This window comes from Sturnus vulgaris, chromosome 2 (genome assembly GCF_052056855.1).
Source record: "Sturnus vulgaris isolate bStuVul1 chromosome 2, bStuVul1.hap1, whole genome shotgun sequence".
Lineage (NCBI taxonomy): Eukaryota > Metazoa > Chordata > Aves > Passeriformes > Sturnidae > Sturnus > Sturnus vulgaris.
The window spans coordinates 23,680,119-23,708,091 of record NC_142244.1 but is presented as its reverse complement, the minus strand read 5'-3'; the positions used below and the strand labels follow the sequence as shown (position 1 = coordinate 23,708,091).

The window sequence follows — 27,973 nt, the reverse complement described above, 5'->3', positions numbered from 1 at the left end:
TAATGGGCAGGTGAGAAACCACACCAGTGCAGCATCTGTTGGCGCTCCTTCTCTTTAAAGGATTACCTAATCAAACACATGGTGACACACACTGGCGTAAGGGCCTACCAGTGCAGTATCTGCAACAAACGCTTCACCCAGAAGAGCTCCCTTAATGTGCACATGCGTCTCCACCGCGGGGAGAAGTCCTACGAGTGCTACATCTGCAAGAAGAAGTTCTCCCACAAGACCCTGCTGGAGAGGCATGTGGCTCTGCACAGTGCCACCAACGGCACGCCTGGAGCCACTGGCACCGGCACGAGAGCTGTCCCCGCTGGTGTGGTGGCCTGCACGGAGGGGACCACATATGTCTGCTCTGTCTGTCCAGCTAAGTTTGACCAAATCGAGCATTTCAACGACCACATGAGGATGCATGTGTCAGACGGATAAGTAGAATCTCTCTCTTTTTGTTATGAACAACAAAAATAGAAACAACAAAAAAAGCTATGGCACTAGAATTTAAGAAATTATTTTTATTTCATTTTTACCTTTATTTTCCTCCTTTTTTTGGGTTCATTTTGTTTTGTTGTTTTTTGTACTACATGAAGAACTGTTTTTTGCCTGCTGGTACATTACATTTCCGGAGGCTGGGTGAATAATAATTTTCCCAGCCTCCCTCGGATGGTGGCCTTAAGGCCAGGTAGTGCTTCATGAGCTCCACTGGTTGGATCTCTAGCTACTGGCCTCTAAATACAACCCTTCTTTACTACAAAAAGCAAACAACAACAACAACAACAACAACAACAACAAAAAAAAAAAAAAAAAAAAAACAAAAAAACAAAACAAAAAAAACCACAAAAAAATTTAAAAAACAGACAGAAAAATAATTTACAAAAAAAATCTTTTTTCTCACTTGTGAAGAGCACTACAAATAAACAAACAAAACAAAATATATTACAAATCTACAAGGCCTACTGTCATTATAAGTACACCGCTTGCAGTGTTTCAATGGACACAATTCACATGGCTGACCGCTTTTGGACTTCACAGTATCCAGTTAGAACTGTGGAATATTTTGCTTCTGGTTGAGCAGCAACCAGAGGAAACAAGGCCCTGCTGGTTTCCACCACGTGTCTGCTTTCTCACACACATGCATCCACAAACACACCAAAAGGGCTGAGGGGAATGCGAGGCAGTGTGGCTTGGATAGTGTGGAGTCAATGCAGGGTGAGGAAGAAGACTCAGAGGTTCCTCACCTGGATTCTGCTTCATCCCACGCTGTCTGGCGCACCCTCCCCACTGCTTTTCTCGTACCACCACCACCACCTTATAGCAGAAACCAAGAAGATTCAGACAACGAGCAACGGTGGCTTTTTGTAATTTATTCAGTGTCTTCGCTGAGCACAGGGCCTCAGCACAATCAAGAAGGACTTTCACAGAAGGCAAAGAGAAACACAGAGGAAAATCAAAGATGTCAGAGGTTGCAACCTATGGATCTAGGTACAAGAGAAGGGTTAGTTCCCACAATCTTTGCAAAAAAAAAAAAAAGTTGCATCAGGATTTATTCTTGTGGAAGAAAGAGGAATAGAGGGTGGGAGGGGAATAATAATTTAAAACAAAAGAGTTGTTGGGACTTTTTAAATTCAAAATTTTATAGAGGGGCAAAAGTGACGTTTACCAGATAGAATGCTGATTTTTTTAATATATTTACAACAGTATTTGTGTAAAAAAACAAAAAAAGTGAGATTGTTAAAAGTAATTTTTCTTTGCTTTCTTTTTTGTTTTGCATACACTGCCACTAATATCTTCTCTTTTATTATATATATGAATATATATAAAAATATATATTTTATTTTAAATTGAGACTGTTAAGGTTAGCTAACCTGCTTCCAGATAGAGGGGGGAGGGGAGATGATCTTGATTTTTATTTTAAAAAAGAGGAAGGATGTTTTCTTAATTTTCTTTTCTAGCATTATTCTCTCTGTTTTCTAATGGAATCAAGAATTACCTGGGTCGATGAGGGGCTCTGTGAAGTCATCTGTGAGATTATCTACTAGTGTTTGTGCATCCTGCAGTATCATTTGAACTGCTACTTAGGTTTTTTTTAATTACATGGTTCTCTTTTCAGCTCATACCAAGCTTCTGTTGTTTCTTTTTTGGTTCCATCTCAGAATTTATTTCTTCTGAAGGACACTTCCTTTGAGAAAGATTTTTCTAGTAATATTCCCTTGGTTTTGGGGATGATATAAACTGTAGTCTTTCCTCTTTGAAAAAGTAATGAAAGTTTTGGAAGTGTGTAATAACTAGGATTTCCCTTCGTTTTGGTCACTGGACAAGAATTAATCTGCTGTATTGTTCTCTCATCCCTGCCTTGCTCACTAGGGAGCTTCCATATTTGTGTGGGATTCTGATCCTGCCCCTGATAATTTGTGCTGATGCCAAAACAACTTAAAACGTTACCATTGCAAATAATCTTCCCTTCATTTGCAAAAAGTCTGACTGAAGGGCCACATCCCACATTCTCTGCATAGACAAAGCTATGAAAGGAATGTAGGATCAGTGTGAAAGATTGATTCCTGATCTGCATATATATGTTGGCGTTTTGTATTTTGTTTTACTGTGTCTGGACTGGTGTTCTCCCTAGTTGTCTCCTGTGTATCTGTGTAAGAATTTTTCCCCCAAAGCCAACTCCCAAAGTACATGGGTCCTTAGTTCAGTTGGATCAGTGTTTGACACTATCTTTGTCTTGCTTGAAATCAATGTGAGGACTTAAACCAACTGCACTCTGGACTTCATATTTTAGGCAGAGAAGAAGCACCTAACAAAAATATGCAAAAAGAAAAAAAAAGAAAACTTGCTAGTTTAGGTTTTACTTGTGTCTATATTTAAATTAAGCTTTCTTAAGTTTACAAAACTTTTTGCTTGTGAACACTGATCATTTCACATGAGACATTCTTTTGGACATCTTTCTGAATATTGACTTGGTAAATCTTCATATACAATTTTGCATGTTCTCTACACCTACGACTTCTCTATCTGATGTCTGTGATTCAGTACAGGTAACTTCATCCATATGTTTTATGCCTATTCCATTACCATTTATTTGGGAATAGAAACCTGACAGGTGGTTCAGCCTCAGAATCTTTCTGTACCCTGCCAGGTATTGCTCAGCACATCCCTAAATGCTGAAGCCCAGATTCTTGGCTGCAATACACAGCATAGGGAGACTTTGAGGTGAGTGCCAGAGCAATTGAGTCTTTTATATGGTATTGTCTTTCCTTGTTACCAACTTGTTTGGGTAATTCAAGGGGCTGGAGAAGGAGCACGAGTTAACAAATACTGTTCTAATAACCACACTGGTAAACGCAATGCTAGCATGTAAATCAAGACATGAAAAGAAAGCTGAAGACACAGAGAGGGAGAACTGATATATGCCATTTAGACACACTAAATCTATACATAAAATAAAGGTTCTGGAGACCTGGGTGTGGAAGAAAATTGGGAAGGCGAACCTAGACAAAAGGATTGAAGGTTTTTCTCTGGGGAAAGGAGGGGTTTTTGTGAGATCTTTAGTATGGAAGAATATTCTTCTGTATCAGGAACTAGTGAAAAATTTTGCCCATCTTACAAATATGTAGCTGCTCATTTGTCATCTGAGGTCTGGGGAAAAGCTGTTTAATTTGCCATTGTAAACCTGGTGAAATGTATTCAAGATGTAGCATATTCTGGAATATACTTATGATACCAGAGGAGATATGCCAGTAAATAGGAAATAAGAATCAGGGTCTACATCCACCAAAATTCAAATACCATCCAAATTTTCATCCTTCAGTTTTCATCCTTCCCTAAATCAAAGCATTATCTTTGAAATGCAAATTTTTATAAGGTCTAATAAATTTGAAGTGAATTAAAGATAAGTTGTGAATGAATGAATGAATGAATGAATGAATGAATGAATGAACGATGCCAATTTTAAAAAATAAACATAGTACTTAAAGCTAATTCATTTAGATTGAATTCTAAAGTGCTTGTCAAAGAATTTAGGCCTAGGTCTTCACAAATGACTGCCTATAATATAAACTGATTTTGTTGGACTTCCAGACTTGATCTTGTAAAACGTGGAGCAACTTGCAACACAACTGCTAATGTAGCTGAAACTGCTTGTCAGGTCACTCTGAGTTTAGAAGCTCAAACCTAGTCCCCTTTATCTTTTAAAATGTTAGATTCTCTTTGGCAATTCTTCCATCTTTGAAATACTTATTTGCTACTTGGAAACAACTATAGTATCTGAATGTTACAGGTATACTCAAGCTTCATATATTGCTACAATATGCCTTTGCACAGTGATCTGGAAACTGCTGCTGACAATGTTTGAGAGAATCTATCTCAGTATGCTTGAAAGGCTTGCTTCAAAACTCCTGATGAAATGATTCAGATGAGAAAATGCAGACTGTAGCACACATCCTTTTGTTGAAGCATGCAATGTCCTGCATTCCTTGAGCTTGATTCTCACTTTCTCTAAAGCTCTCTTTATATTGCTTTGGTAATGAAAAAGGCCATTAAATAGAACATAAATTCAAGCTTACAAGTCAAGGTCTCTCTGCAAGGCAAAAATGCAATAAAGGAAACCTTAGAGTGAATGAAAAGTGCCTTCTCTTACTGCTGCTGAGACCAGTGAAGTGAATTGGAAATGTAGGACTGGCCAGAGCAGATCTCCCCTGTGGTCCATCTTGTCCACTACTGCGTCTCTGCCAAGTGGCAAGTTAGAGATGATTTGAATGAAGATGAAGGACCTGTGTTGGATTATTACAAAGAAATAAGCCTGAGGGAGAAGATTTTTAACATAATCCTCATTAGCCATTTCTACATATAAAATACATATAAATACAAATAAAATATGTATTTGCCTATTACCTAAAGACATAATAATCTATGGCTTTACCTTTTTATCCCATATTAAATTATATAATGTGGCAGATAATTCTCATGTCCTTCAAAGATCTAGCTTATTTATTTTTAGTTGGCCTCCATGCTGTCCTATGGAAGTGAGTTCCTCCAGTTAATTACCACACTGTTGAAATTATTCCTTTTCAAGTCTATTTTGTTCATTTAAGCACTCTTATTCTTGTATTATATGAAATCACAAATCAGAGAACCAAAATTTAACTTTCTTGCTCATTTCACTAAGGTCTGCCTCTCTCTGGGAAGCTGAATCCACAAGGAATGCAGGACCACAGCTCAATGTCTGCTGATTAGCAAGGAGAGGACAGCTCCTGAGCATGTCCATGTGTGTGTCTGGGTATGTGCGTTAGCGAGGTTCTCCTACAGTGATCTCTTGCAAGGTACTGGCAGGCACATAAAAAAATGGGAACCTGGCAGCACAGTAACCAGTCTGTAAATAGTAATATGATATTTCAGTCTGGTCCCTCCTCTCAGAAAACACATATTAATAGTCTGTCTTAAGGGAAATAGGTGTAGGTGTTTTGCAGGAACTGCTCTGAGGACACTCTCAACATCCATCAGGCTCTTACTAGGCCCACTTCTGGCTCATGCTGTTGCCTTCAAAAAAAAACTTAAGTTCCCAGTAAGGTAACAGGGGAGAGTGGCATTTAATTGACTTTCTAAGTGAATGAGCTTTCCCTTTGCTCTAAGATTAAAGAGCCCAAGTGGGGCCCATTTTTCTTCTTTTGACTTCTTTTTCATTCGAAGGAGAGTTGAGTAATAGCCCACATACCATCAGCACCCCACTGACTAAGTTCAGTGGACCTTGAGCTACTTGATTAATGCTGGATCACTCACATGGTGGAGGAACAAGTCTCATGCCTTTAGTGAGTATTATCTCAACATCTCCTGTCTCCCTTAGTAAAGAAAACAAGTTCCATAGGGAGAAGGTACAGGACGTACTCTTTGCGGGGGTGTTGAGTCCAATCCAAAGTCAGAAATATTCAAACCATTTCAAACACAATCAGACCTTCAGTATGCCTAGATCTATGACCCTCTTGACAGTCCTATGCTAAGGAAATCCTCCAGCTCTCACTGCTGAAAATTACTTGCTGCTCAAAAGGGAAAAATAGCAGCCTGGAAAAGAGAAGGATCCAGGCAAGGAGGCTAGAGAGGGACTTCTCACAAGGGCATGTAGTGATAGGACATGGGGGAATGGCCTTAAGCTGACGGATTGTAGGTTTAGATTCAATATTAGGAAGAAATTCTTTACAATAAGGGTAGTGAGATAATGAAACAGGTTGCCCAGAGAAGGTGTAGGCTATACGTGTTCAAGATCAGGCTGGATGGTGTGCTGAGTAACATGGTCTAGCAGAAGGTCCCCTGCGCATGGCAGGGGTGTTGGAACTAAATGATCTTTAAAGACCCTTACAACCCAAGCCATTCTATAATTCTGTGATAATATCCAATTAGCACCTAGTGGTTGTTCTGCCAAGAAAGACTAGGGCTTGATAATCAGCCCTTTCAATTCAGCATCCAGGTCCTCTGAGCCATTGGAATAAATGATAGTAAATAAGTGATAGTAAAGAGTCAGCAGGTAGCCTAACTGAAGCAGTATCTGATTGGCCTGAAGCGAAATAGCTGCTTTTCACGTTCTCCTATTTGTTCTTATACTGGCTGTGAAAATTCATTAAGGAGGTATAAAGTAATGAGAACTTGCCCCTAAGAGATTTTGAGCCTCCTCTTCTCCCAGGAGGTTTGTTTTCATCAGACCCCTAAACAATCAGAATTCTGCTGAAAAAAGACTTATGAGGGAAACTACAGACAATGCATAAAGTCTGGAATCTTGAGTTTGTAAATGCAATGAACAACTTTCCCAGCACTTGACAGTCCAAGTGACAGAAACCAAATGCAGCCAGAAAGGCCTTCAGAGAGGCAAGTGCTGAAAATGCCAAGTGTCTGCAGCATGGCCAGTAAGACAGGGAAGTGTGTGGAGGTGTCCTGATGCTGGGTACACATTCACAAGGGCTGGTTCTGGCCATGCCAAGTCAGTGTTCTTGCTGTTCACCTTATTTATCATGCAAGAAGTAATAAGCTCTCAGCTACTTTCTTTTAAAGCTACTCAGTGATCCAGTTCATTTCAGCCAGAGCAAAGGAGCCCCCATATTTTTACAGACCACTAAGCTGGGAAATATAGAGGGAGTTTTAGGTATGTGCATATTCTTCAAACTGACAAAACAAAAATGTGAGTTATGCCTTCTCTAGCATAAAACAGAGAAATTTGGTCCACAAGGGACACAACCTGTTTGAAAAAGAGGAATACTTAACTCTCTTAGACCTATTGTTATAAGGCAACACAAGGGGGAATCTTAGTTTTGTTTTTCTAAGAACATATGTAAATGAGAAACAAGATGTGTTAGGTATGAGTGTATATCTCTCTAATTATTCCCAGTGCTAATAACTAATCAATTCTATTACTGCCTCTAAGAGTAGAGAAAATACTATGCATTTATGCATTCATTGTTCTTATTTCTGCTCCCCCTCTGCTATAGATCAGGAGTACCTAAGGTGGAAAGAGCAGAGTTACACAAATGTGAAATTTTGATGAACAAAAAAATTATTTCCCTATGTAGGTGAGCCAGTATCTGGACAAATATCCTTTCTGAGTTAGAGAGGATATCTGACAGTATATCTAACAGGATACTGTTAGGTAATTTTAATTCTAAAATTATGTTTCTAGTGGAAAAAAATGCAAAGTTAAATATTAATCGCTATTTTTTCATTATAGATTGAGCAGTGTTTTTGATCTCTTTGTATTTTAGCCTCTGCAATAGTGTTTGACTCACAGGCATTAAGAGAAAGTCCAAGTATAGGAGAAACAGAGATTACTGGTGTACTATGAATACGATTTAAAAGTAAATTGGATCCATAATGTGCTTTAATTTGCTATTCTTGCTGCAACTGGTAACTCAACTAAAGAGTTTGTAGGTTTCTTTTAAAATAAAAGAAGTCAAATATATTCTACACATCATTCTAGCAAAGTCGTATCAGGAGAAAAGTTAGTCATGGTTTTTAAATGCCAGTTTCCCCTAGAATTGTTCACTAATAGCTTTTGAAACAAAACAGGCCAGTTCAAGATAAACAGAACTCTGCTGCTATAACACAGTTCTTCAAGTTACACATGACCATAGTTTCCACTACCAGACTTCCCCCAAAGTCAGCGAACTGAGATTTTTGTGCACAGCCACATATGCTCAAAGAAATTCTTCATGTTTCCCGTAGGAAAAGGAGTGTAGCAGTGAGGTAAGCAAACCAGTCATAGAACCAAAGAATCATTAATGTTAGAAAAGACCTCTGAGATCATCGAGTCCAATTGTTAACCCAGCTCTGCTAAGCCCACCACTCAACCACGTCCCCAAGTGCCACATCCATACGTGTTTGGAACACTTCCTAGGCAGCCTGTTGCAATTTTGTCTCCCTTTTAGTCAAGAAATTTTTCCTAATATCTAATCTAACCCTCCCTGGTACAGTTTCTGGCCATATCCTCTCATCCTGTCACCTGGGAGAAGAGACAGATCTGCACCTGGCTACAATCTCCTTTTTAGGTAGTTTTAGAGAGCGATGAGGTTCCCCTTCAACCCCCCTTTTTCCAGATGCCTCTTTGGAACCTTCTAAATACTTTATTAACTGTATTTTAACACCCCAATTTATACATTTGTCCTCAACTATTTTTCAAAAAGCAAAGAACATTAAGATACTTCCTCAGGAAGTAATTACACTACAGCTTTGAATACACTACAGCCTCATAGGAAATTGCTTTAAACCATAAATATATCTGAGCAGTTTGAAGTGTGCTTATGTTTGGTATCTGTAGCAAAGTTTCATCTAAAATGTTCCATTCTTAAAAAATATATTGTGTTTTCCTCTTTGAAGGGTTAGAGAAGAAGGAATATTGGTGAGGCGTAGTGGTCTCTTCATATTGGATGGCACTTTCCTGCTGTTTTTTACCTTCATTTACAGCTCCAAGTTTGTTCCTCTTCCAAAGTGATCTACTTTTGATTGGTTGGTTGGCATCATCTCCCTGTAAAACATTGGAGGGTAGATGTTCTTCCTAAATCAAATTAATAGTATGGGGGTAAGGCTATGTGACTTGGCTCCAGCTGCTCCAATGCCAGTGAAATTAATGATAAATAATCCAGTGAAAAGCTACTTTTAAGGGACAAATTCTGAGTTTCTATCAGTGCAGCCCATATTGGCACTTCTGGGATTGCATGCATGTCACTGTAGTTAAATATAGCCCTTTTGAATAGTTTAGCTGTGATTCCTTTTAAGAAAGGTATTCAAAAAATATCCTTTTGCTACCACCATACCGTTACATAAACAAAAGAATTACCGATATCCCATCACATGTGAGAACTTCTACCTAGTTCAGCCCATAGGGACATTCTTGTTTTCACTCCTCATGCAAACTTTATTAGCACTTGAGCCCTCTTTGAGCTGTGAAATTTCCTTCACAGCCATGCAGCCATACCCCAAGCATCCCTCATAAATGCTCTCTTTCACATTGGGCTTAGGTATTGCAGTACCCCATATGCTTTCATGAATTCCCCACTGGAGCCTTTCCTGCTGGAAAATCCGATACCAGTGTAACAAAGCATTGATTGCTTTAGGTATTTTCCTGACAGAACTGCAGACTTCTACAGTGTTCAGTCTTCCTATTGTTGACTTGGTGATTTTTGCCAAGTTCACAGTGGCACTTAAGGAACGTGTAGAGCTCAGTTAGGTACATATTGTTGTGCTCAACTGTCTGATTCTGCAGTGTCCTGTTTCTACAGAACAGGCAGATACCTTTCTGAGATCTTTTTCCTACAAAATGGACAGATAACTTTCTGAGATCTATATGTGAAATGGGAACCTTTTCTATTTCACTTAGCTTCTTCTCTTTTTGCCACCTGGATACTGCCATGTTCTTCATTAAACCATATAAAGACCCCTAGAAGTTCAGCCCTCTTGTTGAATATATACTTGATTAGAGAGGATCATTGCATTCAAGAAGCAGGATTACATTCACTCAAGTGCCCAGCTTTCCCAGCTTTCTTTTGATTTTTCACATTTAGTCCTTTACTATCATTTGTCACTTAGGCTATGGGATCTTTGAGTAAAATCAAATTATATGGCCTGTGTGTGTGTGTGTGTGTGTGTGTATGCAGTTGTATGTCTGAGTGTGCATGTGGATGTGTGCATGTGCAGGGAGAGCCAGTTATCTCTTCCTGGCTTTACAGACAGGCTGCTAATTGAGTGTGTGGACATGCATGGTTTAGATGCAGGGAAGATTTTAGATGAAACAAGGATTACAGCATTAAATGTGGAGCATTGGCATATGACTCTAATGAAAATCAAGTACACTACTCATACATTATATATGCACGCATATATTCATAAAAAGCATTCTGTTGGCCAGATGCTCTTAGTTAGATATTTGCCCAAATTAGATGTTTGCCCTCATTGAAAATGTGACATCCAAATTTGGTCCAGGATATTTTTACAAGTACCCATTTTGAAGGGAAGGCTGAAGTATGTGTTCCAGAGCTTTATGTGGTCTTTCAGTCACAAAGTAAATAAAACGGTCAATCTCAGCAGGATTCACTAGTAGAGAGAGGCATCCATGGGGGATGACAGCCCTGGAGCAATACTGTTGAGTTCAGTCACTCATTTCCATTGAATTTCAACATGTTTGCCTGACAAAGGGATAAAATCCAAGCAAAATAACCTGCCTGTTTGCTCCCTTAAAAAGAACAGTAAAAAATTATCAAGCCTTTAAATAGCAACACAATATATTGATAAGCTCTAAAATATTCCAGGTCTGAAGTCTCTAGTTTCCAAAGCAGCATGTCAAACAGCTCTTTCCCCACCTCATGTACTCTGAAACATGTTGATTGAGTAATCCATTCCAAATGTGCAGTAACTAACAAATAATAAGTAATGTTCTCTCCCTTGGTCTTTGCCAAAATCTCTTCAGGATCATGGTGTGTCTAGAAGATCAGTAGATATTCAGGAGGAGAAGAAATTGGTCAGTAAGATTGTTCAGTATGTAATCCATGAGAGCTGCAGGATTTCTAGAATTCATTTTGCATCCATTTAGTTAGTGGGATGAATATGTTTAACTACAGCTGCCTATTTTGGTATCATGCTAGCCCTGAAAGCAGCATTTTATTCTTTTAAGTTTTTTGCCTGACATGGACATTTTCCTTGTTCCAGAAAGGATAATTAAAGTTTTACTAGGATACCTTTTTTCTTTCATTTTCAGTCATAAAAATGTGAGTAAATATTATTATTCTTAGATTGGTGGCATATCCCTTCCCCTTTTGAATAAGACAATAATGCAACAGTTTTGGCTGGTTGATTTTTGGGTGAGATTTTTATTTTGGTTTGGGGTTTTCCTTTGGTTAAATGTACATTGTCTCTCTATAGTCAAAATGTCTGTGACTGTAACAGTATGTATTTCTTTTACTGGAGAAAATAGACTTTTTGGTTTTTGTTAACAGTACTAGTGACTTCGTGGAAAATGAGAAGTTGCTATTTAGATCTGCTTAGTTAAGTACAGTACACTACAATACAGTATTTCTGAAAGCTAGAACATACAGTACACTATATATAGCAATCCTATATCAATATATATACATAGTATAATCATTTAACTTTTGCATCTGCCTACAATCATAGAAAAACAATTTCTCACATATATCATTCACAACCCAATCAACTGCTGCAGCTATTTGAAGCATTTACCAATAATTATTACAGCTCTATTGTGCTTTTTCATATTATTGGCTTCTTTATTGTCTTTACAAGCATTTTTTCAGGCTTTTTAAAAATCTCTATGTAGTAAGCTGTAGGAAAGTAATTTTTTTAAAGAAAAGGTTAAACAGTATTAGGCTCTACAAAAAATTAGAGATTGTTCCCTGCTACCCTTTGATATCAGAAGAACAATTAATCAAGACAAATAAGGTTATATATTAGCTGTCTTCTAAGATGTCGTTATTTCATTTGTAAAATAATATGTCAGACTTTTCCATTCCTTGCCTTGGAGAAAGATGCCAAAAGTGGTCTTTCACTCCTTCCAAATCCTGTTTCTTTAAAGTTATAAGATCTCTTAAAATTACCCTCTGCACTAGGGTGGGGTAGAAGAAATATTGTTCTCTGTATAGTTACACAGAATGGCCAGGAATTGAATAAGAAATACCTCCATCCACGACTATTAATATATTGCAATTGAATCATTATTTATCCACTTGATCACCCCTTTTTCAAATGAAAGCAACCACTGAAAGTTAAGTTTCAGTTCATAAGTTTTTCTAGGTGAATGTTCCCTTTACCATCTTCATAGTCCATTCCTGTTGGTTTTGAATTTTGGGTCAGTCCCACTAGACTTTAATTGTCACCACAGAACTGCTGAAAAAGATGTCACTAGGGATAGGTCAACATCTAGATCCAAGTAGCCCAGGAACAGCTGATTGACACCCAAGCCTCATGACTTTGGATGTCCTTTCTGTATTCTCACCTTGCAACAGATGGCCCAGGCAGCAAGCCTTGGTTCAAAATTAGTAAGAATGCAAACTTATGAGAGCATGGATATTTATGTTTGCTTTTCTAATTCAGGTACATCTAATTCAGCTGACCTTCATTCCTTTGGTGGGTAACATATCACTCCTAAATGAAAATGTGCAAAATCAAGTGGATGACAGTTGTGGAGGAGGTAGTCATTTTGTCTCATTTCTCCTAACTGTGAAGAGTGGAAGAAATGAGAGATTGTCACATCAGTTACAAACCATTTTCACTGAGAGTGAGCAAATCTCTGTCACTGCAAATCAATAGTTATTTCGAAGTAACAAGAGAGGGAAAGAGTTACCTATGCCACAGCTTGGGATACTAAAATGAGAACTTCAAGAATGGGAATTATCAAGTGCCAGCATTCCTAAGAGTCTCCTGTCATCTGCCATTTGCACGTATGTGGAGGCCACTACCACGTTCTTTTTCTTCCTACTTGCAGTTTAAAAGTTATGGTCTTCCAGTAGTGATTTCTAAGTCTGGCTTTTCTTTACTCTGTGTATACCCATTTGTAAGGGAAGGAGGAGACTATCCTATCAATTTTAGTTACGCAGGTAACAAAACTAGATTATTACATGAAGCATGGGCTTTGTCCCATTAAGCCAAACAGTGCCATTTCCCAGTTTAACTCCAGTTAGCTGCTGCAACAGTGTTGATTCAGTGGTCCACATTTTCTGACCATGCTCTTTGCCTTTTCCTTTGACTGAATGCTGAATCATACATATTTCTGTAAAGAGTGTTCTCACTCGACTGAGAATACTAGATCATTTAAATAGCTGCATACCCATTCCACACTTGCCCTGCTAATCCTTTGTAAGGTTCAGTAATTCATTTAGCATAAATACTAGTTTAATGTGTTTCTTGATTTAATTTCTTTGTTGCCTTTTATTTTTCCTAATGCTTTTTTAAACACCTCAATTCATTTTGCATGTTATACAGTTTACAGTTTATATTTTTAGGCTAAGAAGTGGTTTTACGAACAGAATGGTACCAAACAGGTAGATTAGCCACACTAGGGATTGTACTTTTAGAACGCAGTGTGTACAGATACAATTGCCTAAGGGAAAGTGAAACTAACAAAATAATCAGCTGGTGAACACTGTTTTAACATATCTTCTACATAAAAGACAGTCAGTCATTTGTGATTCCAGAAATCTTGCTTTTTTGAACATGTATCCTTTCTTTTTCATTCTCTGAAGAAAAAGTGATCTTGAGAATTGTGATGTTCTAAGAAACTCATTTCATATGTGCATATTTTCTGCTCTTCTAAGGAGAGAGAAAACAGGAGGTAATATCAGTTTTACAGTTCTATAGATTCTTGCATTGGTGACTTTCCTTGAACAATATAAACATCAAGGGAAGACTCTCCAAATACATATTCTAGTATATGGTTTTCATTATTACTTTCATTTTCCATCTCCTCGTTGACCAAGTAGACTTCCAGGACTAGTGCAAGCAATGGTCTCACATTTCTGTGGTCAGCAGCATTTATATTGAGCTCCTTTCTGCACTTCTTTTCTGTTTTGTACAGCTTTTGAGGAACACAGCAGTTGAAGTAGGTAACATTGTCACCACAAGAGGGAGAACCTTGTACTAAGAGAATGTTGCTCTGTGCTACTGTGCTGGGACAGAAAGGGATTTTAAAGCTCTTTGCTGCAAGGTTAAATAAGAGGGGAGTCCCCCACTTTCGGGGTGTCTGCACCAAAGACAGGGGCCTCCCAGGAGAGGGAGATGCTTGAACTCCATACAAGGGACTTGCTCTTCAACTGTACCACTTAGAGGAAAAAACTGAATCTCCAGTATCTGCTGCAGGGTTTTTTGTTTGTCTGTTTGGGGGGGAGGGGGGGGTGGGTTTGGTTTGATTTGGGTTTTTTTTTGTAGGAATAACTTGTAAACAATTTATAGTTCCTATTAATTGGTGAAAGAAGTGTCACCACATTTATTAGAGTCAGAACTACTTCTTCATAAATATCTTCAACATGCTTCATTGTTGTTCAGGGTGTCCTGTTTCCTTTTTCCTAATGCCAGGATGTAGCTTGGAGTGCTGTGAAACTCATAGGAGTCCTTTAAATCTGGAATTTATTCCCAATTTCATATGTCCTGAGTAATCAGTTCCTTAGATCCTTGCTCCAAAGTTCAAGTTCAAAGAAATTCTTAAAATGGGCTGAATTGGAAAACTGGTGGTTTCGCATTCACTCCACCCATAACAAGCTTTTTTTTGTCAAACATTATAATATAAAAAGGCTGCTCAGTTCAGGCAGGACATACTCCATAACTTTGCTTCTCAGCATCAGTGAAGTCCGTGCTTAATCCTGAAAACTGGTTGGACCAATACTCTGTGGGCCAGATTCTGCAGGCAGGACTCACATGCCCTTTTGTTGACTTGAGTCCATTTTCTCTGACAGAGAAAGCATATGTAGTCATACAGAAAGCTATAGTCCTCAAAAATAGTTTCATGTACATTATTTAAGATGCCACAGGACTGTTCCCCAAATTTAGCCTGTTTCTGCCGAAAGTTTTTTTACTCCTCATAAAACTGACTCAAGATTGGATTTTACTCCACTAGGCAGATTTTGCCTGTGTTAAGAGCTATGTAATTACATAATCTCTCCTCCTTGCTGGGAGACTTAATTCAAAAAAGTCCTACAGAGCATGGCAGTTGCTTTCCTTTATACAAGGCTTGGAACTTGCTTTGTTCAGAGAGTCCTAAATAGCTTTGAGTCTTTCTTTGGGCTTGATTGGTGATTGTATGTTTACCTTAAGTAATTAAACAGTGAGCCACAACAGATAGTGTAGATACATGATTCAGAGCAATCCCTTTTCCCTAATTTACACCCTTGACATGTCACTTTTCTATTGCCAGAACAGTGTAAAAGCATTTGGGTATTGGATATTTGGAGTTGATTCCAGATTTCTGACTGCTTTACCCAGAACTGCTCTGGCCATACCTCTTCTGTTATGGTAGTCACATATTCATGTGGGTAAAAGAAAGTTGTTTCTTTATAATATCTGATTACATAACTGCAAATTCAGACTATACATCAAACTTTTTGGTAGACTTTTAAAAAGTGCTACTGCATTGGGTGTGCAGGTGAATAGACTGCTTAAACAGCATTTCAGCAAAGAGGTAGGACCTCCTTGAAGTATATACAGCTAGACAGCAAAAAAATTAATTGCTGCTGATTATAATGGTTAAATTGAAGTTTGTAGACTTTACAGAACAGCTGGCAAGTGTTATTCATTTTGTGTCTCATGTATGTTCCAGCATGGGATGCACCACTCTAGCTCTGCACCCAGAGAGGGTGGGTTTAGATTTGGTCCCTTTGCCATGCTTAGTGATTCCATTATGTGCTCTTTATTTTTCATTATAAGCTCATTGGTAAAGATAAACAGCAAAAGTCCTTGCAGCCTGGCATTTTTCTGGTTTAGAGGTAGATACTCAGGATCCCTGCACCCCTATTTAGATTTTTCCTCTTAGGTTCTTTCCTTGTTTCTATGCATGTGGATGAAACAGTGCACCTGCCTGGAGGGAAGGACACAGTATCTTTGCAAGAGAAAGAAAAATGAGAAAATGGCTTCTTGGTTGTAATTTGGTTTATCTGTTGGTATTTGCTTTTGTTCACATTCTGGGGTGGGCTGCCAGCTTCAACAAGGGACTGGGAGTGAGGGAAGAGGCAGAAGAGGAAGCATGTGCCTGAGCCCAAATAAAGCAGCATGCAGTATTCCTCTATATACTGAGCAATTACAATGAGATTAGTGTAGCAGCAGCAGCACTGCCTTAATGTGTTCCATTTTCCATACATTTCCCTTTCTTGTTCCTCCTTCCCTGTTATGGCCTATTACACTCTTTTAGTGATTCCCCACACTCCTTTCCAGTAGTTAGAAGGGTTGATGAAGGCTCTTGTGGATGTCCAAATTGAAGTTACAACCTCCAAACTGGTGAATACCCAAAAGTCTTTGTTGTGTTTTCCCAAGTGATATCTTAATGAGTGGCAAGCCCTGGCACGTGTTTTATTTTTTTAAAAGAGATAGGCTAGGGGAGATATGATGTGACTGGGGTTCAGTAACCTGTTTGCCTTTGCAATTAGTAAACTTTATTTTGTTTTCTTTTTAAGTTTTCATGTTGAGGTACCTAAGAGTTTATATGCCTGTCATGAAAATTCCTGCTTTTTCCACCATAGCCCTAGATGGGCTGTGAAAAAAATACTTTTATATATATACGTATCCCCAAGTATTTGCAGGATAGAGTAGGGAGTTGTTCATGCATGTGTGCCTACGTGAGCAGGAGAAAACTGAAGTTAGTGTTGATCTGTCCAATTGTATTAGGGTGGCCACAGAGAGCTGCCACTTCAAAAAGTTGATTGCACTACAGAACCTTAGCTTGGGCACTGTTAAAATAGGGACTGTATATTTGGAATAGGGAAGCTTTTTAGGTTTTTTTATCCACACACATGCCCTTTGCCAGGTGTACTCTTGCAAGGTTTGCATCAGACAACTTTGTGTAAAACCACTACTGACCTTTTTTAGCTGTATCCATTTAGTTCTCTCTTCTTTCTGCAGCCCCCAAACAACGGCTTGTCTTCTTTCTGATTTCTGTAATTTGACTTTGTTTTTTGATAAATGTCCTATCTGTTAATGAGATCTCCACATTGACTGGGAGAAGAGAAAACGAGGCATGTGAAAGTGTGGCTGGGAGACTGCAAATCCCCCTTTGTTTAGGGGCATTTATGTACTTTTACTGAGAGCTGATTTCTTGGGGGCTGGGTGGGGTGGGGAGGGAGTTTGTGCTTTTTTGGTCTGGATAAGGCTTTTTATTTTTGCACTAAGTATGACTGCACTGCACTGCACTGCATTGCACTACTGAAATGAATTTTTATGTGGTGGGATTTGAAGGGGCCAATTAAGCAGGAAGGGAGAAGAGAAAGGAATAGGCTCAAAAAACAGGATGTACCATAAACCTGACCAGGTTTACCTTAATTTTAAGCAACTAGTCAGACACTGAGACAGCTGTATTGGATACCTTCTGTTAAAACAAATAAATAAAGCACTATAATAGAAACTGAAGAGGCATCACAAGTTTCTGGATGCTACAGATCTTTTCTCCCCTTTTTGTAGAGTGTTCTTCGGGGCTATGAGAAAGTTAAGGGAACTGCTCATTGTGTAAACCAGCGTAAGGCTTCACCATAAAAACACAAATTCCCAGTTCCGATGTCAAAACTTGCATGGTTGGATAGAGTCTCTTCCAGAGGTTTGACTATGATTAGCATCTCTTCAGTAAAAGCAGGATCTCTGAGCTCAAGAAGTGAAGTCACAAAGCAGACTTTGCCAAAGGGGAAGGTCACTGAAATAAAGCACGTCTTTCCGAGGCTGTAATGGGAACAGTGCAATAAACAGTCATCCTGAACACTCACTTACAGGTGTTCCAGTCAAGCCTTTGGGGTAGAGGAAGCAGGAGGGACATTTGGGCAAAAAAGGGGTGATGTGGCATTCATTACATACAGAAATATTCCTGCTTAGGCAAAGGTGCTGTCTAGCATTCTAAGTTCTTCTCTCTGATTTTTCTCCTTAAACAGATAGTCTAGCATTGTAGAAGTTTTCAGCTGGAACCAAATGGAATCCTAAGATGGAAAGTATTTTTACAGTCAAAATGCCTGTTGGCCTATGCTTTGGTCATTAATTTTGTAACATGCATACTATGAGAAAAACTAAAACAGTCCCAATGTGTGGCAAGATCCATCTCTGCTGATCCATCTCTGCTGTGAACTCTCAAAAGTTTGTCTTGAATCTCTTCAGTAAGATTATTATTGCAACTTTAGCCAGATGGTAAAACAGGATCCTGAAAAATGTTCTGGAGAGAAACTGGGAGAAGAATGTAAAACATGAATGCATCTTCTTTGATCCTATAGTGGAGGGATCACCTGTCTAATGTACCACAGGGTTTCATGGACAAAAAGGGGAGGTACTTATCCAATTGCTAAGAAAAGGCTAGAGTAATTGGGGGACTAGAAATCTATTAATGCCCTGCATTTTGACATAGATTTGAAACTAAGGTATTTTGGCTTCATTAGTACCAAGACATGGGTAGTACAGACCTTTCACAGAGTGCACAATGCAAAGCAGATTGCTGCTGCTCAGTCTCTTGGGCTGCCTCATTTGACAAAAGTGTCAAGAACGAGAGAAGGAATGGTATGCAAGAGGCAGGTGTTGGGTAGGAAGGAACAAGTCTGGAACCAGGAGAGACTTGGGAGTTAAGGATGTGTTGTTCTGGTGAGCTTTGAGATTTCCACTCTTAGATTCCAGCCATCCTGGCTTGAAAGGACTGGAAGTTAAGAACTGGAGATATGCCCTGATGTACTGTTAAATTAACTACTGAATGATTCTTCCCTTTGAAAGCAAGTGGGACAGTGGAACATACAGCCTTTTTCTTTGCCATCTGCAGGAACCCTCTAAGATGAAAACCACTGGAAGGTCAACTTGCAGTAATGAGTCAGTGGATGCCCAACAAAAGCACAGTTCACTTGAGATCCAGCATAATACAGAGGCAGGAGAGCACCTTTATTTTGTAAAGTGACATTTGCTTCCATAAGAGTAGTGATAGCTACAGAGCTTTGATATGGGAGAAAATGAAGTCTGTCTGCTGGGGTTATTTAATGTAATGAGCCAATACTCCTGTTTTTTGCTTAGGTTAGTTTTTCTTTGTTTCCTTGTTTAAAGCAGCTGCATATATTGCTACTGTCAGAGTGGATTTGTGTTGTCAGTGAGGAGTAGTGGACTGCTCCGGAAAAAAAAAGTGAAGCTGAGGGTTTACTGAGCCTGCTGTGTCCAGAGTGCCTTTCTTGCTGTGGTAAAATAAAGAACTTCTGTAGGTTGAGCTGTTCCGGCTGACTGATTGCTGCATATTCCTCCCTTGTGGTGTGACCTGATGGCAACCATACTTGGACAAGGAGAGGAACACTGCATGTTTGCAATGCTGTGATAAGATGCCATTTGCACTAGTTTTTTAAAAGTACTGCAACCTGAAGAAGTGGGCTTTGAGCCATGCTCCAAATCTGGGTTTGAATTCAGCCTGTTTTAACCTGATTCCAGCTGACTCCGTTTCAACAGAGCTGTCTAATCCATGTAAACAGGAACCAAACCATTTTTTAAAAGCCAAATTCCAGCTTATGTTCCCACTCGGTTACAGTGCTCAACCACACCAGTTCCTGGGCATAAGTGTGATTGTATAATTTCAATGGCTTTTAAGTTAGTTGTTCCTTTTTACATGGTCAGTTTGAAACTAGTTTAACTGGAACTACATTTAAATATAGCACAAACTCTTTTCATATTTTCAGCATGGTACTATAGACCCATGTAGACAGTGCTTGACTGAGAAACCAAGGATAACTTGAGGTTTATTTGAAGTAGCCAAAACATATGTTGCTGACTAGAGATGCCGCATAACTTAATGTCCTATTTTTTCTCCAGGTGGAGAAACACTAACTTCCATAATTCTCCTCCATTTGTCATCCTGCTTAATTGTTGCACCTTTTCTCCTGAATGAAAATCCCTTTGGCCAGTGGGCTAGATCCAAAAGAGAACTTCCCTGTACAATTTGATTATTCTGTTTCTGTATGTTCCTTTCCTCAACATTGACAGGCACTACTGAGGATCAACTTGAGTTTTTGCTGGGACTGTGGCATAGTTATGGTTCAAGAAAATGCTAGTGGAATTTTCAGCATTAATTTCAGAGGTTACCCTTGAGGAAAATGTTACGTTTTCAGAAGTTCCACAGAAAAAAGAAAATGCCAGGATTCACAATGGAGTCACAGTGCTGTAGCCAAGTTTGTTGGGAATGCATTTCTGATGGCTGGCAATGCTGACATTTACAAAGGCAATTCAAAAGCAGCAGAGAACGTATGCTTTCTCAACCCTGCTGAACTAAGAGAATTTACACTAATGGAATGATCCCAGGGTAACCTGTCAGTGTTCATCACTTTTCCCCTAACAGAGGAGGCAAAGTAACTGTCACATCACCTTGGACAGTCTGAATTCGCTTCAAAACTGCTCCCCAGGGACCTCCCAGACAGATGCCCTCTCTCACTGATCCTGGTATCCCACTGGCTGAGGATTTGTCACATCAGCCAAGGGGACCAAGAGATACACTTGGCCTCAGCTAGGAGTCTTTTACCTTTTCTTTTCCTTTTGGTTTTCCATCGAACCAGGTGTGCATTTAGTGGTGAAGTAGATTTCAGGTTAGCTGTTGCTCCAGATGACAGGAATGGCAAAGCCACATTGCAACTGAGCTACCGTTGTTCTCAAGGACATTGGCAAAGGTGAAAGACCAGGCTCTGTTTGGTGGTGTAGTTGTAAACCTACATCTTCTGCTGCTTGCCCGTCCAAACTTGTCCAAAAGCTATGCTGTTGCCCTCGAATATGCTTTTTGTGTGAAAAACTGAATGCGGTTGTTCTGTTGTCTGTCTTCTTTCTTCTGCATCATGGATGTGGCACCAACTTACTCTCACAACAAGCTTGAGTTTTGTTTTGCTGTTGTTATTAACATGTAATTCTACTGTAGACCAAAAAATATGAAAAGGAAAAAAAATCAGTTTTAAGACATAAAAGACCAGTGAGTGAAAGGTGAAAAATTTAGTAAGTGAAGGTGTGAGAGAAGCAGTGGTTAACTGTGTTAAGTTAGAAATCTCAGAATAGCCTTATGTATTTCTTAACCAATGCTTACCAATCATCCGGTAGTGGGGTTAGATAGCTTTCTTGGCTCATTCGTACCTGTATCCTAATTTTTTTATATATTTTTGTTTCTTTGGTATTGCTGTTGCACATCATGTTGTCTTTTATAATGCCTGATTTTTATTGTATTGTACTTTATTGGTCTGTTTTGGTTTTGTTTCCTTTTGAAGGATGGGAAAAGTAATGTTTCCTTTTTGTTTTGAATTTTTGAGAAAAAAAATGCACTGGAAGTAAACACAAACACATTTTGCCATTTGAAAAAGGAAAACACACAGCCACGCAGTGGAAAAGGCTAAGAAAAAGCTCCCCTCTTCCTTCTTGTTATGGAAGCATCCTTTAAAAGATATGCTAAAAAGAAAACAATCTCAAACAGAAGAAGAGAGAAGCCTTTTTGATCCTAGCTCTGCCATCTGGAGTATTCTAGCACAGTTTTCTACAGGGTTGGTTTCCTACATGGCCAACAGGCATAAAATCCAGAACCACATGGGGCAAATTCATCCCTGGTGCAAGCAGATGTTACTGCAATGAAGTCAAAGGAGGTACACAGAGGATGGATTTAGCCACATGCATGCAAGATACAGCTGCCTTCCCCATAGTACCCAACTCCCCACTGCTAGAGTTTATTGCTGTCAAAACAATTGGTCTTTTGGCTGTGTTAATCACATAATATTCCTTGACCATTGTTCAAGGTAGGCAACACACTTCTCACTGAATAAATCAGTTCTGGATGGACCTTGGTGTGACACTTTTTGCCTACCAGCTTTCAGCTGTTACCCACTCCCAGCCGTGAACTGATGTGATCTATCTCTGGCTTGCCTTTGCCAGAAAATGGACTTGACTATTAAGCATAGTAAAACTTTTGCATATTTAACTACTATCATCCAGAAATGGCCCTTGCACTTTTAAGGCATGTGGAAACATCCTCTCTGTCTTTCAAAATGGAAAGAGTTCTTTGCAAGTGAAGCACCACGTGCACGCACATATCCACGTGTGGTCTCTGGGCTCCTGACCCCAAATTCTTCCAGGATCTTTCTGTGTTTCTGTGCCCGGCAGTGTCCTGTCTCCATAGTGCCTGGTAATTTGAGTACAGCGGGGCAGAGACTTGTGTTGGGATGAATGCAAAATGCATACATTTTAAAAGACAGATGATTTTCCTGTTATGCCAGCATCTTTGAATCCCCATATCAGCTGATGGGTTTCCCTAACCTGACGACTTTCAATCAGTTGTTGAAACATTGACTTTTCTGTTTTGTTTTCTAAAGAGGGAACGTGGGGTGGGGAGACTAATGAGGTGTTGTTTGTAACTTCACAGTCCTGATAGTTGGTTTTTATCTTCCATATTTTATGCAAAAATAGACATTATAAGTCAATAAATAATTGTGCCCTTGATTGAAAGTTAAGTGTTCAGGAAAGGAAAAAAATGGTTGGCATTTTTCTACATTTTTGTGAAGACTCTTTTGGAAAGGAAGGGTACATATTTTTGTTGTGTAGTATTTTCTATTTTTGAATGCATTTTCTTGGTACAAGACTGTTTTGTGGAAATTTTTTTTTCTTTTTGGTGGACACATTATTTAAAAAAAAAAAAAAAAAAGAAAAGAAAGAAAAAATTCATTGAAAAGTTTGCCCTTAAGGATATGCTGCAGTTTTGAGGTTTAACATTAAAAAAAAACATTCAAGGCGCGTGTTAAAAGTTGGGGAATTGTATTGTTGGGAGTTTTTTTGTAATTGTTACAAGAAGAAGTTTGTAGCCACTGCTGTTTATTTTGTTTCAGATGAGTAAGTAAAGGGATTGTTCTTGTGTTATTCTTTAAAAAAAAAAAGTTATTTATGAAATGTCACAAACACTGGACTGTGAGTTTGTAGGGAAGCATTTTACCACCCTGTGTCTTCATAGAGCTGTTGGTGATCCTACTTCTCATTACTCTGCCTTATGATCTCCTGAGCAAATTTGGAGGGGATGGCAGGAGGGGGAGAGAGAAACTAAATGCATTTTTGACTCTGGGGCTCGGGGAAAAATTAGGAAACAGTGTTTTGGAATTCTAAAGCTGGACCATCAGCTCTACTCCTTCTCCTGTCTAGGAATGAGAAAGGCTTGCAGTCACTGGAGGAGACAGAAAACTTATGGTACCTTACTTATGGACGTGGCAGTGTGCAAGGGGAAAGTGGCTGAGAGACATGATGCTCATAATGACCTTTGTAAATGACATCTGTTTCTCAGTTAACAGCTCCCTTGGTTTTCCCTCATCCTGCCAGTGGCTTTTGTGAATAGCTCACTAACCCCACTGAAACTGTGAGGTTGGTTTCACTGATCAAGCCTTCTTGGGTACCCCAGCAGTGGGAGTGACCAGAGGGAAGCACTACTCAGTTTGATCACTGGTCTGGATTTGAGGAGGAGTAGAGGCTGAGGGTAACCAAAGAGGTGTGCCATGTTCTCAGTGTTTGAAGAACAGGCTTAAAAGACTAAAGCAGTGCTCCAAGTATTCATGGGACTGGAGAAAAGGGAAAGAGGAAGACACCAACAGCCATAACAGAAACTGGAGATATGTTACTGGGCTACATTGGAGACCAACCAGACTCTTTTCCTTCCTGGACAATAATGCAGCCAAATCTTGAGACTGTCAAGCAGACAGAAAGCTGAATGTGGCCTTCATTTCTCCTGCCTTTCCTTTTTATTCTCCCACTTCCTTTGCCCTGAGATTTCTTCTCAGTGAGTACCTGCTCCACTGAGCACTTTTTTGCCCTCCACCCAAACTGCGCTTGCTTTCAAAATGTGGGTTCGGTCAGGACTGAGTAAAATCACGTGCCTTCTTTTTCCCCTTTTGTAATTATACCAGCCTTCTCCCCTTCCTCAATTTACATGTGTGAGACAACAGGAGGAGGCTCTTTGGAAGTGCTACTTGTCTATAGGTGTCCAGCAAAACAGTAAGGTGGTGGCGAGAGGAAAGGGAGCTGGGAGATACTATGAGCTCCTTTCCCTTTCCACACGTAGCATGTCTTCCCAAGGAGACACCCTCCACCACCACCTCCTCAGATGCTCCTCCAGCCTACAGTGCAGCTGTAGTGAGCATGTGGTGGCTCTTCTCTCCCATTTCAATCCTAGATTTGTGAAGCACTCACTCAATTTCAATCCATGCCATTTTTAAGCAGTCACATTGACAAGACAAATGCAATTCGTGGCCTTACCAAGATGACTTAAACCACTAAAAGAAAAAAAAGGCAACTCACTTCCTTACCAAGGTTTGTGTCACTTCTAAAAACCCAGTCCATAGCAGTCCATAAAGACTCCATTAATCTCAGTCCATTTTGATGATGGTGACTAAAGTGACTAGCCTAGATCTTAAAAGCTGGACCGTCTGGTCTCATGTTTTCTTTGCTATTACCCCTACTGTCTGCTTGCTTTTCTCATTTTCAATACACTCTGCTTAATGTAAGGCAGCCCTAGCCTTTGGTGAAAGGTGAGAAGAGCCAGTGGGATCCTGTCACAGGGAAAGTAGTTCATGGACATTTTAGCAAGAGAAGGATATACTAGCTGCCACAGCAAATGCATATTATGGTGGGCTGACTGCAGTGGTTTTAAGCTAAATGAACCTCACCCAGTTATGGGAACATCACTTGTTCCCAGGCCAGAATCATGGAGAGAAAAGAGCATGTTGGCACAATGGAAAAGTGGCTCACAATCCACAGCTGCTCATGGGCAGACAGGGATCCAGCTGCCACCCAGCTTCTCTGTGCACTTGCCCACTGCACAGTCAGTGTCCCTGACTCCACGGAGGAGCCAAATCTGCTGGAGAAGCTTTTCATTGCACTGATTGTAAGAATCGGTGCAAAGCAGCACCTGAGAGGTGTCTGTCTGTCTGGAAGACAAGGCCCACCTGTGCTGTTTCCCTGCAGGGCAGGAAGCTCCATGCAGGCTTTCCTGGAGCTTGCCCTTCCAGAAATCCACCTGGAAAACCTGTAGCACCTGGTTGGTGGAATGAAAAACCCCTCAGTTGCTTCCATAAATGATCCAGTAGATGTAAACGTTGTGGATGGGGTATTGGAAGTCTGTTTTTTAGGCTCGGCTCTAAAGCCTGGGAGGAGCAGCATGGAAATGGTGGTGTTATTCCCCCAACCCAATGAACAAGTCTGCATGTGTGCACACACAAGAGAAAGGATGCATTCCTACCCATCTTTGGTGCTGATGGACTTAAAACATTGGTCCAAAGCCTACTTTTGACACATTTAGAGAACATAAGAATAGAGTCTTATCACAGGCAGTATTTCCCCCCAGAAAAGGGAAGGGGGGAGGAGAGCAGTGTGGGCAGTTGGGATTGTTAGGGTTGGATTATTTTGCATATTTTGTAAAACTGTAATTTTAACAGTGCCTTATTCCTAATAGATGCTGGCACTTGGGACACACATATATGATAAAAGACAGAACTAGGGAGAGTCAGATGGGTATATCCATAAGACAGAGGTCATTAATCATCATAAAGGAAGCTGTATTGGGAATGACATGGCTGTGTCAGAATTGGAAACAGTTCAAATATTCAACCTGTAAAGCAATTTCCCTTCCACCACCTCCTGCCTTCCCTCCTTGCCAATGGTGCTGCCCAAGAATAGCTGCCTACACCGAGGCCTGTCACTGCCCCATTTGCTTTTGGCGTTGTCAAGTCCAAGGAGTTTAGCATGGTCATGCTTTCCACTGCAATCATGTTTTCCATGGGGTATGTGAATGCCAGTTCTTTTGCTTTAAATGCACTTTAAAAAAAAAAGAAATCAAATCAAAGCTCCAGACTGTTTCAAATACATAGGGGAAGACAGTGCATATGTGTTTGAACCCAGTTGACTTTATCTCCAGTTCCAATGTACTCCATGCAGTGTGTATGTATAGAACAATATGTATGCATACAAACACACGTCAACCTTAAATATCAGCAGACTAACCTTTCTCCTTAAGCTCATGAAACCAGATGCTACACAAACACAGCAGCAGCAGAGGAATTATGGTTGGGCTCTTGAAACAGATCACAAAAAATAAAAACAACTACTTGGTCCTTTCTGTACATTCAATAATTACAGAAGGAATTGGGTTGTAACCAGAATAAAAAGGAACGGTGCTAAATGAATGAATGGGCAAAAAAAAAAGAAAAACAAAAACTCAACCCAATAACACAGTTAGACTTTTATGCTAATACACACATTGGGTTGGTTTGTTACTTTTTTGTTTATATGAAAATAAAATTTCATCTAAACTAATCTACCACAAAGATAACAAAAAAACAACAAAGCAAGCAAACAAAAATGCATCCTGCCCTGAGGAAGTGCTTATTTATGGAGGATGTTAGAAATCTCAAAACTCTCGGCCTTGCTCTCACATACTACATGCTCAATCAGTCCTTTTTTTAAAATGTCTGAAACTAAAAAAAAAAAAAAAACAAACAAACCCAAAAAAACCCAAAAGCAAACAAAAAAACCCACAAACAAACAAAAAAAAACTTTTTGAAGCACCTTATGTGGCTTCCCATTCCAGGAGTGGGAGCTGCCTTTTTTTCTTTGAGCACCTTACTGATGTGTTAATGCTATCTGCTGTCTTTTTGTTCTCCGTGGGCTGAGTGGCTGCTATGAGCACGGGCAGGGCTGCAGAACGCTGCCCGGGCACACCCAGGTGCATGCATTCCCATTCTTTGCGGTGCTGGCTGGGACCCAGACAGAAATTTCTCAGTTGGTCTTTGCTCTGTGGCATGGATGGGAGCTAAATGGTGGAGGGGAGAGCACACGTGCCCGTGTGCGGATGTGAAAAGTAAAAATTGGACATTTTCTTCTTGGGGCCAAAGGAATTCCCAGCAGTCAATAGATGCTGAGTGAATGGGAAACTGCACCCAGGCCTAAATTCTAAAGTCTTTGTGCAGGCAAGCAGTGACGATGACTTCGAGCATGGTCCTGCCAAGGTGGAGACTTCAGGATTTGGCCGCATCTGCCCATGTGATGAGATAGCCACCCACCTGCACAGCCCTGCACGCACTGCTGTGCACAGACACACATCCCTGTACAGCTGTACAGGCATCTCTCCAGAAACATGGTTTGTGACGATGTGAAGAGCAGGTCGAAAGTTTTGAGGAGTTAAGTTCCTTTTTTTTCTCTCATTATACTCTGTAAATGGTATGTCAGTTATAAAAACAAGCAAATAGAAAATTGTTTAAAAAAAAATAACCTTGCATACGCCTTTTCTATCAAGTGCTTTAAAATATAGAATAAATACACACATCCTGCCAGTTTTTTCTTACAGTGAGAGTATCCTTACCTGCCATTTAATATTAGCCTCGTATTTTTCTCACGTATATTTACCTGTGACTTGTATTTGTTATTTAAAACAGGAAAAAAAATAAAAAAAGAAAATTAACTGTAGCGCTTCATTATACTATATTATTATTATTATTATTATTATTATTATTATTATTGTGACATTTTGGAATACTGTGAAGTTTTATCTCTTGCATATACTTTATACGGAAGTATTACGCCTTAAAAAAATACGGAAATAAATTTTACAAGGTTTCTGTTTTGTGTGGAAGAGTAATTGATGTTGCTAAGAATGATGTTTGTTTTTCTGTTTTTTTTTTTTTAATGTTACCAGCACTTTTTTTGTAAGTTTCACTTTCTGAGGTATTGTACAAGTTCACACTGTTTGTGAAGTTTGAATATGAAGGAATAATTAAAAAAAAAAAAAAATACAAAAGAA

General features: G+C 39.5%; 1 protein-coding gene across 40 annotated transcripts in view; it reads left to right on the top strand.

The window, feature by feature from the left end:
• ZBTB20 (zinc finger and BTB domain containing 20) overlaps positions 1 to 27,973 on the top strand; it is a 504,648-nt gene extending 476,675 nt beyond the window's left edge. For all 40 annotated transcript variants that reach the window (XM_088158952.1, XM_088158933.1, XM_088158947.1 and 37 more), the window contains one exon: positions 11 to 27,973. In XM_088158952.1, the coding sequence (XP_088015078.1) occupies positions 11 to 429 (419 nt within the window). In that variant the 3' untranslated portion in view covers positions 430 to 27,973. The remainder of the gene's footprint in view (positions 1 to 10) is intronic.